Source organism: Bombina bombina, chromosome 6 (assembly GCF_027579735.1).
Source record: "Bombina bombina isolate aBomBom1 chromosome 6, aBomBom1.pri, whole genome shotgun sequence".
NCBI lineage: Eukaryota > Metazoa > Chordata > Amphibia > Anura > Bombinatoridae > Bombina > Bombina bombina.
In genome coordinates, this window is record NC_069504.1 from 1,012,413,416 (window position 1) to 1,012,430,063 (window position 16,648).

A 16,648-nucleotide genomic window follows, 5' to 3' on the forward strand; every position below is an offset into this window, starting at 1 on the left:
CACATGAAAATTTAAAACCAAATTTATATACATATAATTAAAACCTATACACATTATAATATCAGAATCAAATTTGCTACTACAGGTATATGCTATCATAGTCAAAAAAATAATGACCATTCAAAATCTTTATTTAAGCCTTCAGGTATCATTGTGTTTAATCTATTTATCCAAAACATCTCCCTTCTTTTGAGCATCTGGTCTCTGTCACCTCCCCTCCTGGGTCTGTCAACTTGTTCAATAACTTGAAATCTAAGTTGACTGATGTTATGACCCATGGAGAGGAAGTGACAGGAAACAGGAGCCTCCATATTTTTGTTTCTAATGTTGGATTTGTGTTCAGTGATTCTTGTTCTTACCTCCCTGCTCGTTTCTCCTATATAAATCCTGGCACACGGACATTTGATGAGATAAATAGCATATGTGCTTCTACATGTTAGATATTTCTTTATAGGGTATTTGGTTCCCTTAATGGGGTGAAGAAAATCTTTCCCTTTAATTATTGAACTACAGTGACTGCAATGAAGGCAGGCATAACACCCTCTATTATCAGACCCCAATGTTGTTTGTAAAGTCTTCCTATTGCTACCTATATCTGCTCTTACTAGTTCATCTCTCAAATTTTTGGTCTTTTTATAAGCTACCATAGGAATATTTTTGAAGTCCTCCACTTGGGGATTACAGTCTCTCAATATATGCCAGTGTCTATTTATGATGTGTGATATTTTTGTTCCTAGGGAGTTGTATTGGGTAACAAATATCATTCTGTTTTCTTTGGTTTTTTTAGTGTTATTAGTTTCCTTATTTTTAAAGTATTCCAACTGTTTTGTAATTAGTTCTTCTGGGTACCCTCTTCTTTTAAATTTATCTGCCATTTCATTTAGTCTTATGTCACATCTCTTTTCGTCAGTCACTATTCTTTTTACTCTTTTAAATTGACCTTGGGGTATTGCTTCTATTGTTTTTTTTGAATGGAAACTGTTATATTGTAATACTTTATTTTTGTCTGTGGGTTTCACATATAAGTCAGTTTTTAAGAAGCCTTGTTCTTTATATACAAAAGTATCTAAGAATGCAACTCCTGTTTCCTCCATGTTGAGTGTAAATTTGAGACCAGCTACTGATGTATTAAGATGTTGAACAAATTGCAGTAGGCTACCAGTGTCTCCCCACCATATGCCAAATATGTCATCCACAAATCTCCACCATGCTGCGCCATATTTTAAAAATAATGGATGTGAATATATGAATTTCTCTTCTATGTGGGACATAAAAATATTGGCATATGTTGGGGCTACACTGGAGCCCATTGCAGTGCCTTGCTTTTGTAGAAAAAAAGTGTCTTGAAATAAAAAATAATTGTGGTATAATATGACCGATAATAGATCTATAAGGAATTGTATTTCATCTTCGTTGTATTTGTTATTGGTTTTCAATGTATTAGTTACTGCTTCAATGCCACTGGTGTGTTTGATTGATGTATATAAGCTAGTGACGTCTAATGTATACAATATGCATTTGTCTCCAATTTGTCCAATGTCTTTTAGTTTAGCAAGAAAGTCATTAGTGTCTTTCAAATATGAAGAAGTGTCTAATAGATAGGGCTGTAATACTTTGTCTAAAAATATTGCAATTTTTGAAAAAATAGAATTAACTCCTGCCACTATTGGGCGTCCTGGTGGTTGATATTTATCTTTGTGCATTCTATGGCCCCACATAGGTGGACTACTTCCACTTGCTTCCCCCTATTCCCCATCCCCCCTACCCAATCCTTGATCCCTACCCTTCCCTCCACCCTTTTACAAGATTTCTAAATGGCCTCCCTCAGGTTCCTCACCCATAATGTTAGAGGCCTTAATACTGTGGGCAAGAGATGCCTCCTGTCCCGGTCCCTACGCCATCATGGGGCGGATGTAGCCTTCCTCCAGGAGATGCACCTACTAGCGGACTCCCCCCCTCCACACATCTAGAGATTACCCAGTATTCAAGGCGGCTTCCTTCACTAAAAAAGCCAGAGGAGTAGCCATCCTAATACACAAAAGAGTGGCTTATGAGCCCCTCTTCATATTCAGAGACCCTCAGGCCAGATACCTCATTCTTATTTGTAATCTAGACCATGTCACATATACTCTGGTCTCGGTCTACCTTCCGAACTCGCTCCAACCTAGGTACCTCAGGAAAGTTCTCCTACATGTGGAAAAAGTTGAACAGGGCAGGGTAATCCTCGCAGGTGACCTAAATATGGTGTGGGATGGGAAGATAGATAGAAAAACCAGCCCTCCGAAGAGACCCCCCTCCAGCCATGACCCCACCTGTCATAGATTCAGGGAACTTATGTGCCAGTTTACTTACTTTGATATTTGGAGGTCCCTACACCCTCTAGACAAGGACTTTACCCACTACTCCCATCCACACGCTACATACTCTAGGTTAGATTATTTTTTCTGCCACCCCACAGATCTGGATCTGATCCGCTCCGCGAGCATTCACTCCTGCCCGTGGTCTGATCATGACCTTGTCACCCTAGACATAGACTCCAGCCACACTACCAAGACCAGGGCCCCTTGGAGACTGCCGCACCATCTCCTTTCGGATGTCCCATTTAGGGAGGAAATCAGGAAGGAGATCCGCTTCACCCTCCAGACTAATGATACCCCAGATGTTAGCAAGAACACAATATGGGGAGCGTTTAAGGCTACCCTCCGAGGCCTCTTCATCCGCAAGCAGGCTCACCTCAGGAGGCAGGCAGGTCTCTCCCTATCCCAGGCACACTGTAGACTGCGGGTTCTTGAAACCCAACAACGGACCTCAGATCCTGTAGCCCACAAATATGAGGTGGAAGACCTTAGGCGGCACATCTACCAGCTGGAATTCCGTAAGACGCAATCTAATCTCCTCCGTTTAAAACACTCCTGTACTCCAAAGGCAATAAAGCAGACTCTTTACTTGCAAACAAAATTAGGCAATGTGCAGGTGCCACCCGCATCCACGAAATTAAACAGGGTACACAATCCTTTAGACTCCCCTCCCAAATTGGCCGACAGTTCAATAAGTTTTACTCCAAGCTCTACAATATAGGCGACACTGCTACACCCAGGAAAGCTCCCTCGGAAAACATTAGTTCATTCCTTCAATCCCTAAAACTCCCCACCCTTGACAAAAACCATATAGAGTGTATTGATACCCCGATCACTAGCCAAGAGGTTAAGTTGGTCATTAAAAAGCTGAAGTCCCTTAAAGCCCCCGGGCCAGACGGATTTACGGCTATTTTTTACAAGACGTACCTGGAGGAGCTCGTCCCTATGCTTACCAGATTCTTTAATAAGGCAATGTCCGCAGGGAAATTTGATAAGGAATTTCTAGAGGCCTCCATCATTACCATCCCTAAACCCAATAAAGACCAAACCCTCTGCGCTAATTACCGACCCATTTCGCTCATCAATACGGACGTTAAGATTTACGCCAAAATCTTAGCTAACCGGTTAGCAAAGTTGCTACCAGCGCTTATTGACCGGGACCAAGTTGGGTTTATTCCAGGGAGAGAGGGCCCAGACAACACCAGGAGGCTCCTTGACATCGTCCTAGAAGCCAAGAGACTGGATAGACCACTTGCGGTGCTTTCTCTCGATGCTGAGAAGGCCTTTGACCGCGTCAGATGGGAGTACCTCTGGCGGGTCTTAGAAAACTTCCAATTCCCCACGCAAATTTTACTTGCAATTAAGGCCCTATATTCCTCCCCAATAGCCTCAGTAAGAGGAGTGGGGTTTAACCCCACCCCCTTCTCTATCTCCAATGGCACCCGACAGGGTTGCCCCCTCTCCCCGATCCTGTTTGCGCTAGCCATGGAGCCTTTGGCCGCAGCTATTAGGGCAGATAAAGAGATTTCGGGAATCACCCTGCACGGTACGGTTCACAAAGTGGCCCTCTTCGCCGATGATACTACCTTGTTCTTTTCCAGACCCTTGAGCGAGATCCCGAGACTCCTGTCCCTCCTCGAGACATTTAGTACCATGTCGTACTATAAATTAAACCACTCAAAATCAGAATTATTTACATCTGGGTTCCCCGAGGAGGTCTCCAGAAGCCTATGCGAAAATTATATGTTTATCCCTAGTCATAAGTATATCTCTCACCTTGGTGTTAAATTGTCCAACTCTCTCCCCCAAATTAATGAAGATAACTTCAAACCCCTTTTGACCGAGCTACGGTCCCTGCCTTTGCGATGGAAGTTCAAATGCGTCTCTTGGTTAGGGCGCATAGCGGCCCTAAAAATGAGCTACCTTCCTAAATTTACATACGCCCTTCGCTGTCTCCCAATCAGGGTTCCCAGAACCCTTCTCATACAATTCCAGAGCGCTTGTACTAAATACATTTGGCAGGGTAAGCCCCCTAGAGTTGCCCATAACATTTTACAATACCCTAGAATACACAGTGGGGTCGCTTCCCCTTCTATTTTTAGGTATGCGGATGCCGCTATGCTCACCCATATCTCCCAATGGGGAGTTAAGGAGTCAGTTTGCAAATGGAGGACAATTGAACAAGCCTCCCTACCGCATAATCTTGCCCTGAGGGACCTAATATGGACACCACCTCACTGTAGAAGGAACCTAGGCGCCTTTAACCCGATTATTCGGGAATGCCTGTCTGCCTGGGACCGTCTACGACATAGCCCTAAGGTAGCCCCCCACCCGTCCCCAATTACTTCCATAGCCGGCCTCTTGTCTGGTTTACCTGATTCACACCCGATTGCTTGGGCTAGGCTGGGTGTCACGAGAGTGGTGGACCTTTGGTCTACCTCGCCTCCCATAACCTTCTCCTCCTTCAACTAACTTGATGTTTCTCCGTCCACACCCCTGTATATGAAGTTTGAATACTCAAGAGTTATTAGCCTCTTGTCAAGGTGGGGTTTCAAACCCTCTTTGCCTCGGCAGCTCACCATCTGGGAAGCTCGATGGCAACAGGGGCTCAGGCTGGGCAAACCACTATCCCTACACTACACCCTTATGGAAGGTGCTGTCCCAGCTGACAAAGCTCAACATATCCTAAAATGGGAATGGAAGTTAGACTTCACGAAACCCCTCACAGAGTGGCAACGTACGCTCTTATTGACAAAGAAAACCCTCCATTGCATTACCATCCTTGAAACCTACATTAAGGTACTCACGCATTGGTACTACGTCCCAGCTAGACTCGCGAAGATGTTCCCTGGAGCCTCCCCCACCTGTTGGAGAGACTGCTCACATATAGGGGACATGATCCATATCTGGTGGAGCTGCCCCAGACTCAAACCTGTATGGAACAAATGCTCCTCTACGCTATCCAGCTTAGGTATCAACCTACCTAGAACACCCGAGACGGCTTTATTCGATTAGGCACATGCAAATTGCCCAAACATTATGGTTCACTTAGTATTTACCTTTTGTCGGCAGTTAAACTTAATATAGTGATATCTTGGAAAAGATCCCTCCCCCAGCCTGGTCGGATATTATATCCACTATGGCCTACATATACTCCATGGAGAAGAACATTTATTATGCCTCTGGTAGGACTGATTTCTTCAAACTAGTATGGTCCGATTGGAAAAATGGGTTTAACACTCTCTGGCTCCCCAGCTTTGACACCTAGGTGAAAGTACACCCCCAATCACTTTGGCAGAATGCCTGGCCTTACCCTTGTGTATCTGAACTGGCTCCTTCTATGACCCCTTCCCTCCCCTTAAAGGCCTCTTAGCATACTCCTCTCCCTTCCCCCCTTCCCCCCCTTCTCCACCACCCCCTCTCGACGTTACTCTACGTCCTTTTGGAATGATGGTATCCGTTTTTAATAGGTATTAACGTCATGACTGTACTGCTTACTTTTTATGTCCTGGTGTATTTGTATTTGTTGTACGATTGTCTCGTACAGTTGTTTTATCTCCTATTCTCTTGTTACAAAAAACTAATAAAAACTACAAATTAAAAAAAAAAAAAAAAAAAAAAGATAGATAATGCTTTTAATACCCATTCCCAGATTTGCACAACCACCATTGTTATATTAGTATACTCTATAACCTCTAAACCACTAAATATCTGCCTGTTTCTAAGCCACTACAGAACGCTACTTATCTCAGTGCATTTTATTATCTTTTCACAGCCAGGCACTGCTAGTTCATGTGGGCCATATTAGATAACATTGTGCTTACTCCTGTGGAGCTATTCATGAGTCAGCAATGAAATAAGATAAGGGGGCAGTCTGCAGAGTATTAGATACAAGGTAATCACAGAGATAAAAAGAATATTAAAATAACCATGTTGGTTATGCAAAACTGGTGAATGGGTAATCAAGGGATTACCTATCTTTTTTAACAATAACAATTGTCAAGTAGACAGTCACTTTAATTCACAGAAATATTTATACAATCAATTTTAATCAAACATAAGCTAAATATTTATCTAATCATATATTTTTTTATTGCTGAAAAATATCACCAGTTGTATGATTATTGCCAATAACCTTCCTGTTTTCTTATGTATAGGTGTCTGTGACCAGAATACGCTAAATGACTTTATGCTGAAAGATGGTTCAATAACTGCCGACAGCAATACATTTGTAAAGGAATGGACAGTCGTTGACAGCCTCGGAAGAACTTGTGAAACCAAACTTGATGATGTTTGTACACAAGCTGCAAGCTCCCAATGCAATATTCTACTTTCAAGTACATTTGAAGAATGCCATAACAAAATTCCTCCTGGCAAATATTTTGCTGTATGCGAGGAAGCAAGCTGTCACGGAGAGGATATTTGTGAAGCCATTTCTGTCTATAGCCAGATTTGCAGATTCAACGGTGTGTGTGTAAATTGGAGGACATCTGATTTCTGTCGTAAGTACTGTGTTCTGTTTACATTTTTATTTTATTTTCTAAACATAAAAATATTTACTAGTTAATATGAATGTTTAGAAAGATTTTATGACTGGGTATTCCTGACTGATTAGCAAGTGGTTTACCAAATGGTTATTTTATTTTTCTATTGCTGGTTTGTCAAATGGGGCAATTGTAACATTGCAACAGATAACATTTTACTATTTTAGCAGATAGGAAACAGTCTATTTAAAAAAGTGCCTGCAACTCGATTAGTAGCAGTTTACATTGTAGGTAGAGAAAAAAATAAAATAAAAAATAGTATTCTATATATGTAGCATGTATCGACATTTACACACGCAAAACATCTGTATACAGAGTAAGGGTCAGATTACTAATGAAAGTTCACAGCAATGAGAGCTCGCTTCCATAGTCTCCAATGGGAGTCTTCACACTGCGAAGGGGGTAAGTAGCACAGCAATTTATAAATGTATATGATTATATACATATATATTTATGTGTTAATATACACATATTAAAACATAAATATATATGTATAAAAACATATACATATATATTTACTGGGAACACACAGTTCCCATAGACCGCAATGTAAATTCATCTGTTTTTTTCCTAACACCTCACTCACACAAACTTTAAAGCTCCAAAACTGCCTAGTGCAGTTATATTTTATTAAAAAATGCCACATTTTTTTTTAATAAAAAAACTTTAATGCCCTCTATTTTGAGGGCATTTGGGGCACTTTTAGAAGATTTACCAGAGATCTAATCTCTGGTTAATTTTCCGAACGCTAATTGCTACCGCAAGCTTGCGATGACAATAACCAGTCACTTATAATGGGTGGTTATTTATCGCGCGCCCGCAAACATGAGACAATTTAGCGCTCCACTTATAACCTAGCCCTTTATGTTTTGTATTTAGACATCATTTACATCATTGATATCATTGTTAGCAAAATTGAGTAAATAATATGTGTATGAAGTTCATAAGGTTTATATGTAGTAGAGCTTATTTTAATATTGATTTTAAACAAATCATACACACATAATGGACGTGTTAAAATTAGAAATTTTAGGTAAGCAGCAAATTATAAGTTTTAAAGCAATTAATTGCATATTCTGATAACGTTTGGCATATACACTCTACATTGGAAGAAAACTGTGTATCAGTTGCAAGCAAACTGAGATGCTGTGAGTACACAGACTGATTTAGCAATCCCAGCAAGTTTGTGAGTTGTTTACTATCTTTTCTTTAAAGGGACATTGTACATTAGATTATTCTTTGCATAAATGTTTTGTAGATGATCCAGTTATATAACCCATCTGGGAGTTTTTTGTAAAAATGTTTAGTTTTTCTTATTTTTAATAACGTTGTGCTGATTTTCAGACTCTTAACCAAGCCCCAAAATATCAGATGTAGACCCAGGTCTACAGAGTCCTACTGCTCTTGTTTGTGTAATCTGTCTTTTCATATGCGGAGGAGGGGGGAGGGGGAGTGTCTGCTCTTCCTGCTTTCCCAGCCCCTTTCACTGGGTGTCCCAGCCTAACCTCATCAACCGTGCTAAACTTGGAGCTTCTCAGTAAGTTTTTAAAAGGTTTTATACTGGATTTTTACATCAGTATCTGTGCATTATCTTTGTTTTAGTAGTGTCTATTACATGCAGTTATATGAAAATTGTTGCATACTGTCCCTTTAAAGTCTAGCCATGAAGAAAGCTAATACACTATTGTGGCGCCCTCTGATTGTCTGTATAGATTATGCATCATATTAAATTGCAAAGTCAATATAATAAAAATATGTTATGAGAATACAATATTATTACAATAGACATCCGCATATGTTATATATGATCTTAGGTAGTTTTTATTTTTGATGCCAGTAAACTGCTGACTGTCTTGTTAAGTTGATGCAGACAGTTTAAAAACTCTGTTCATTTCATAATTATAGGATATAGTAAATGCACAATGATTGGTTTAGTATATATTTTCATGAGTTAATTTATATATATATATATATATATATATATATATATATATATATATATATATATATATATATATATATATATATATATATATATACAGGGAGTGCAGAATCATTAGGCAAATGAGTATTTTGACCACATCATCCTCTTTATGCATGTTGTCTTACTCCAAGCTGTATAGGCTCGAAAGCCTACTACCAATTAAGCATATTAGGTGATGTGCATCTCTGTAATGAGAAGGGGTGTGGTCTAATGACATCAACACCATATATCAGGTGTGCATAATTATTAGGCAACTTCCTTTCCTTTGGCAAAATGGGTCAAAAGAAGGACTTGACAGGCTCAGAAAAGTCAAAAATAGTGAGATATCTTGCAGAGGGATGCAGCACTCTTAAAATTGCAAAGCTTCTGAAGCGTGATCATCGAACAATCAAGCATTTAATTCAAAATAGTCAACAGGGTCGCAAGAAGCGTGTGGAAAAAACAAGGCGCAAAATAACTGCCCATGAACTGAGAAAAGTCAAGCGTGCAGCTGCCAAGATGCCACTTGCCACCAGTTTGGCCATATTTCAGAGCTGCAACATCACTGGAGTGCCCAAAAGCACAAGGTGTGCAATACTCAGAGACATGGCCAAGGTAAGAAAGGCTGAAAGACGACCACCACTGAACAAGACACACAAGCTGAAACGTCAAGACTGGGCCAAGAAATATCTCAAGACTGATTTTTCTAAGGTTTTATGGACTGATGAAATGAGAGTGAGTCTTGATGGGCCAGATGGATGGGCCCGTGGCTGGATTGGTAAAGGGCAGAGAGCTCCAGTCCGACTCAGACGCCAGCAAGGTGGAGGTGGAGTACTGGTTTGGGCTGGTATCATCAAAGATGAGCTTGTGGGGCCTTTTCGGGTTGAGGATGGAGTCAAGCTCAACTCCCAGTCCTACTGCCAGTTTCTGGAAGACACCTTCTTCAAGCAGTGGTACAGGAAGAAGTCTGCATCCTTCAAGAAAAACATGATTTTCATGCAGGACAATGCTCCATCACACGCGTCCAAGTACTCCACAGCGTGGCTGGCAAGAAAGGGTATAAAAGAAGAAAATCTAATGACATGGCCTCCTTGTTCACCTGATCTGAGCCCCATTGAGAACCTGTGGTCCATCATCAAATGTGAGATTTACAAGGAGGGAAAACAGTACACCTCTCTGAACAGTGTCTGGGAGGCTGTGGTTGCTGCTGCACGCAATGTTGATGGTGAACAGATCAAAACACTGACAGAATCCATGGATGGCAGGCTTTTGAGTGTCCTTGCAAAGAAAGGTGGCTATATTGGTCACTGATTTGTTTTTGTTTTGTTTTTGAATGTCAGAAATGTATATTTGTGAATGTTGAGATGTTATATTGGTTTCACTGGTAAAAATAAATAATTGAAATGGGTATATATTTGTTTTTTTGTTAAGTTGCCTAATAATTATGCACAGTAATAGTCACCTGCACACACAGATATCCCCCTAAAATAGCTAAAACTAAAAACAAACTAAAAACTACTTCCAAAAATATTCAGCTTTGATATTAATGAGTTTTTTGGGTTCATTGAGAACATGGTTGTTGTTCAATAATAAAATTAATCCTCAAAAATACAACTTGCCTAATAATTCTGCACTCCCTGTATATGTATATATATATATATATATATATATATATATATATATATATATATATATACACACAAAACACGGAAGGGAACTGCACTCTCATACTGGACCGGGTACACATCCCATGACCCTGCAACATGCTCAGCCCTGGGGGCCACTGGCACTCACAGGAATCTGTGCTGTCCCCAGAGCCACAAGCAGTTAACCCCAGACAGGTCTGGGTGCAAGAACCATAGGGAAAATTACAAATCAAATTAATACAACACACAGAGAAAACCCAGCACTCACTTACAAGCTCTCAGCTAAGATTTAAAAGCAAAAATGGAAAGGTTAGTCACCGCATCTGGCCAAATGGGACAAGCTCAGGTACCACGTCAAGGTCCTTTCCAATACCTGAGACCCTAAAACAGCCACACAATGCAAGCTTTCAAATCCAAACAAACTGAAAACAAGGGAAGGGTGCACAGGAATATGTAATCACCCTAGACATATACAAAACACGGAAGGGAACTGCACTCTCATACCGGACCGGGTACACATCCCATGACCCTGCAACATGCTCAGCCCTGGGTGCCACTGGCACTCACAGGAAGCTGTGCTGTCCCCAGAGCCACAAGCAGTTAACCCCAGATAGGTCTGGGTGCACGAACCATAGGGAAAATTACAAAACAAATTAATACAACACACAGAGAAAACCCAGCCCTCACTTACAAGCTCTCACTTACAACCTATGGTTCTTGCACCCAGACCTGTCTGGGGTTAACTGCTTGTGGCTCTGGGGACAGCACAGCTTCCTGTGAGTGCCAGTGGCACCCAGGGCTGAGCATGTTGCAGGGTCATGGGATGTGTACCCGGTCCGTTATGAGAGTGCAGTTCCCTTCCGTGTTTTGTATATGTCTAGGGTGATTACATATTCCTGTGCACCCTTCCCTTGTTTTCAGTTTGTTTGGATTTGAAAGCTTGCATTGTGTGGCTGTTTTATGGTCTCAGGTATTGGAAAGGACCTTGATGTGGTACCTGAGCTTGTCCCATTTTGACAGATGCGGTGACTAACCTTTCCATTTTTGCTTTTAAATCTTAGCTGAGAGCTTGTAAGTGAGTGCTGGGTTTTCTCTGTGTGTTGTATTAATTTGATTTGTAATTTTCCCTATGGTTCTTGCACCCAGACCTGTCTGGGGTTAACTGCTTGTGGCTCTGGGGACAGCACAGCTTCCTGTGAGTGCCAGTGGCCCCCAGGGCTGAGCATGTTGCAGGGTCATGGGATGTGTACCCGGTCCGGTATGAGAGTGCAGTTCCCTTCCGTGTTTTGTATATGTCTAGGGTGATTACATATTCCTGTGCACCCTTCTCTTGTTTTCAGTTTGTTTGGATTTGAAAGCTTGCATTGTGTGGCTGTTTTAAGGTCTCAGGTATTGGAAAGGACCTTGACGTGTTACCTGAGCTTGTCCCATTTGGCCAGATGCGGTGACTAACCTTTCCATTTTTGCTTTTAAATCTTAGCTGAGAGCTTGTAAGTGAGTGCTGGGTTTTCTCTGTGTGTTGTATTAATTTGCTTTGTAATTTTCCCTATGGTTCTTGCACCCAGACCTGTCTGGGGTTAACTACTTGTGGCTCTGGGGACAGCACAGCTTCCTGTGAGTGCCAGTGGCCCCCAGGGCTGAGCATGTTGCAGGGTCATGGGATGTGTACCCGGTCCGGTATGAGAGTGCAGTTCCCTTCCGTGTTTTGTATATGTCTAGGGTGATTACATATTCCTGTGCACCCTTCCCTTGTTTTCAGTTTGTTTGGATTTGAAAGCTTGCATTGTGTGGCTGTTTTAGGGTCTCAGGTATTGGAAAGGACCTTGACGTGTTACCTGAGCTTGTCCCATTTGGCCAGATGCGGTGACTAACCTTTCCATTTTTGCTTTTAAATCTTAGCTGAGAGCTTGTAAGTAAGTGCTGGGTTTTCTCTGTGTGATATATATATATATATATATATATATATATATATATATATATATATATATTTATATATATATATATATATATATAGTATAGAAATATATATATACAGTATAGAAATATATATATATATATATATATACAGTATAGAAATATATCCACATATAAATAAATATATATATATATATATATATATATATATATATATATATACCGTATGTATATATATATATATATATATATATATATATATATATATATATATATATATATATATATATATGTATACACACACATACATACATAATTCAGGTAAATTTATTTTACACCTTTAAATTGTGTTGTAAAGTACCTACAGACAATGTAAACCCAGGCACATAAACCATTGCCATATCCAGCTCATACATCATAGAAACTACATTAGATCAAGTGCAAACGTGCAATTCTTCTGTAACTCTTGTAAAACTTGTGAGTGATATTTATTAGGAAGCTAACAAAAGTTATATGTACTGGGGCTAGATGAACTAACATGCTGTTTGTAATTGCACACGTTTTACTATCCAATATAAAATAGTTATAGCAGTGCACATACATTTCCCTACACATTATCTGTTCCTTCTCTCAGCTCATTTAACATGTATTCATCTTAACTGTACTGAAATATCAATAAATGTAAAGTTTGATGCTATATTGTATATACAGTAATGCTATCTTCATTGTCCACTGCAAATCAGCTTAACAGCAGACAACAGTCAATTTCTCTGTCTTCACTGGTAAATCATTTAGATTAAGTTTAATATCATCTATTCTCTAAGCCCTAGAACTTGAGGTATAGAATATTTACAGAATAAGATATGACTCAGCACCACTGTATAATCATACAGAACAGCATGGAAGAAGGACAAAGGGGTAACTGCAAATACCCCTATGGTATACAATTCCACAGATAAGGTTTAGTTTATCATCTGATGGAAAGGGGACATTCTCAGCCAGGAAACCTGTCCACCAGCATTAAAGCTGCACACATTTTTATTGCACAAGTTTTTTTTTTTACTTTTGCAAGCCCTCCCCCTGCTCAGCCAATTGTGCATAACCAGGGCTTGTCTGGCCAGTGACAAACAACTTAAGAATAATAATAAATCAGGTTTTATGCATACTTATGTTTCAGAGATGCAATGACCAACTTTGTTAGAATTTAGAAGTATTCTAATTAGAAATTCATACAAACCTAAAAGATATGCAGCAAATTGGTCATTTTATTTTATATTTTCAATATAATACTAAGAGACTTAAAGAGACATTAAACACTTTGAGATGGTAATAGAAAATGATAAATTGTGTGTGTGTGTGTATATATATATATATATATATATATATATATATATATATATATATATATATATACTTATATATACAACAACATTTAAAATGTTGTTGTGTTCTGCCTGGAATCAACTTCACCCAGCAGTGATTCTAACCTTCTCCAAGCTGATGAGTGGCAAAAACCACAAAACAGTCTGTCCTGGGATGGTTATGAATCACTGCACTGACCCTAGCTAAGTTTATAAGCTGTGTGAACAGCGATACTTTGGCATAAAGGGAACCTGCTGAAAAGCAGACTGAAGTAAAAAGGTGTGTCATTGTGTACTTAATTTGCATATCTTACCCAGAATCCTTTGCTGCATTGGAAACAATGTAATTCAGAGGTTTTCTGTGGGAAAACAAGCCTCTGGGCCTGTCTAGATTTGTTAATGAACTACACAATGAGTTATTTTTTCTATATTTTGTGCGTAGTGGAGGATTTTAAACTCGCCTTTTATCTCCCCCTAATTTTAAATGTTGTTGTATTCTGCCTGGAATCAACTTCACCCAGCAGTGATTCTAACCTTCTCCCAGCTGATGATTGGCAAAAACCACGAAACAGTCTGTCCTGGGATGGTTATGAATCACTGCACTGACCCTAGCTAAGATTATAAGCTGTGTGAACAGTGATACTTTGGCATAAAGGGAACCTGCTGAAAAACAGACTAAAGTAAAAAAGTGTGTCATTGTGTACTTAATTTGCATATCTTACCCAGAATCCTTTGCTGCATTGGAAACAATGTAATTCAGAGGTTTTCTGTGGGAAAACAAGCCTCTGGGCCTGTCTAGTTTTGTTAATGAACTACACAATGAGTTTTATATATATATATATATATATATATATATATATATATATATATATATATATATATATATATATATATGTGGGTCGAAAGAGAATTATCTCAAAAGTAAATAGGCGCACTGCTAGACAATTATAGATATTATAGTATTAATATACTGTGTGGTGTATACATAAACAAAGTTCAAAACCAATCAGTTGGTACAGGTTAGTTCTTTCCCAGTAAAGTTCTGGTATAGGGTAAGTGATAGCGCTTACCAGAGCCAACCTCAATCCTATGAGGTAAGTAATCAGCAATGGAGTATAGATGATCCCTTAGAAACTGTGTGCTCCCGTGGAAATCTCTTGGTATCTGTTGCTCCTTGCCAATGGAGATCCTGGACTCTCTTATGAAAGCAAGAATGATCCTTTGGTTCTCTCTATGGTATTTGTTGAAGAACTGCAGTTTTTAGAGGAACTTGTTGGTAAAATGGCAATCTTGGACTCTCTATGGATTCCTTCTTCTTTCAGAAGATTGGATGTCCAATATTCTCATAGATGTGTAGAAAAAAAGAGAAAACAACAACATAGAGTAGTACTGCAAAATAATTTAAGCAGAGACTAAATATATGTCCTGGTGTATAGTAAGTATATTGTGCTTACCAGAGCAAACCTCAATCCTATGAGGTAAGTGATCAGCAAGGTGTTAAAGATGGTGTTTAGGATGTTGCGAGAAATTCCTGGTCTTTTTTCATCAGAGGGAATGGTAATCCTGGACTCTCTTATTCGAGCAGGGATGGTCTTTTGGTTCTCTCTTTATTGGTATCTTACAAAATGTCTTGAGTGACTTATATCAGAATGAAATCCTGGGCTCTCTGTGTATTTTCCTCTCTTTTGTTGGTGGGATGTCACGTGTCCTCATAAGAGATTAGTTAAAAAGTACAAGAAGCAGAGACAGAGACATAGTGTGATACCGTAAAATATGAAGAGCTATTTATTACAGATAAATAATAAATAATAAAAATGTGCTTACATTAAAAACCTTTCAAACTTTGTATGAGGTTAAAAATGGCATAGAAATACCCTGAAAGTCACTCTATGTTCAGGGATGTGCTGCACTTGAATGAGTTTTAAAACTGCAGAAACTGGTTATTAAGTTGCAGTAACATGGTGTTAAAACAGTGGCATTAAAGTTCAGCAGCAATTAAAAGATCTGTTGGATTCCAAATAAGGCAGCCGGTAATGTATTTTAGATTATGCCGTGGTTAGCATAAATGTGTGATCCACAAAGAATGAAGTGCAAGGATACAATGTAATATCTAATACAGTACCGGTAGTTTGACAAGAGGAATGAGGAATAAATAAATGTAGATGCCGATTTTAGCAGGACCTGTCAGCCCACTTTGTAGTAAAAAATCCTTACGCGTTTCGAAGTAATAACGATACTTCTTCTTCAGAGGAAAAAAGTGTACTGACAGGCTTCGGCATTTTCCCGGTTTAAAAAGGGACCGCAAAGTGGGCGTGAAATTCAGGCCTGCTAAGAAGAACGGCTAGACGAACGTGTGACGTCTACGTAATTACGTGTACGCCTGTAATTGGACACTAAGCTGGTTGCTATGGGAACTTTGGAACGCTACAGGGAATGTGTATGCTGTGAATCTTGCAGTGTGCTGAAGAGCTAACAATTACACCAAGGTATTGCAGCGGTGTTCCTTGTATTGGAAACATTTTTGCTGGGCTAGCTTCAGTATATCGAAGTATTTCATTTGAATATTATCCTTGGAACCTAAGGTTTTGGATAATCACATTACATATTTGTGAAAACGGTCCCAAGATTAATATGCACTTAAAGGAAATAAATATCTGAAGTGAATATTGAAAAACAAAATACTGCTATTTGACCTGTCGTGTACTGAAGGGCCAAGTATTGCATCTGAGGACTAAAGCAGTGTTATTTGTTTAGTACTTAAATCCTGGGCTTGTTGATAAATATATGAGGGTCTATAAGTAAAATATTAGACTGGAATCATAAGGATTTTAGTAATCTGATTATTGATATGTTAAAACGGTCA

General features: G+C 39.4%; 1 protein-coding gene across 1 annotated transcript in view; it reads left to right on the plus strand.

Annotated features, from left to right (window-relative positions):
• The window catches only part of VWF (von Willebrand factor), a 424,292-nt gene that overhangs the window by 267,476 nt on the left and 140,168 nt on the right, over positions 1–16,648 (plus strand). The window contains exon 37 of the mRNA XM_053718732.1: positions 6,515–6,859. Coding sequence (XP_053574707.1) covers positions 6,515–6,859 — 345 coding nt within the window. The remainder of the gene's footprint in view (positions 1–6,514; positions 6,860–16,648) is intronic.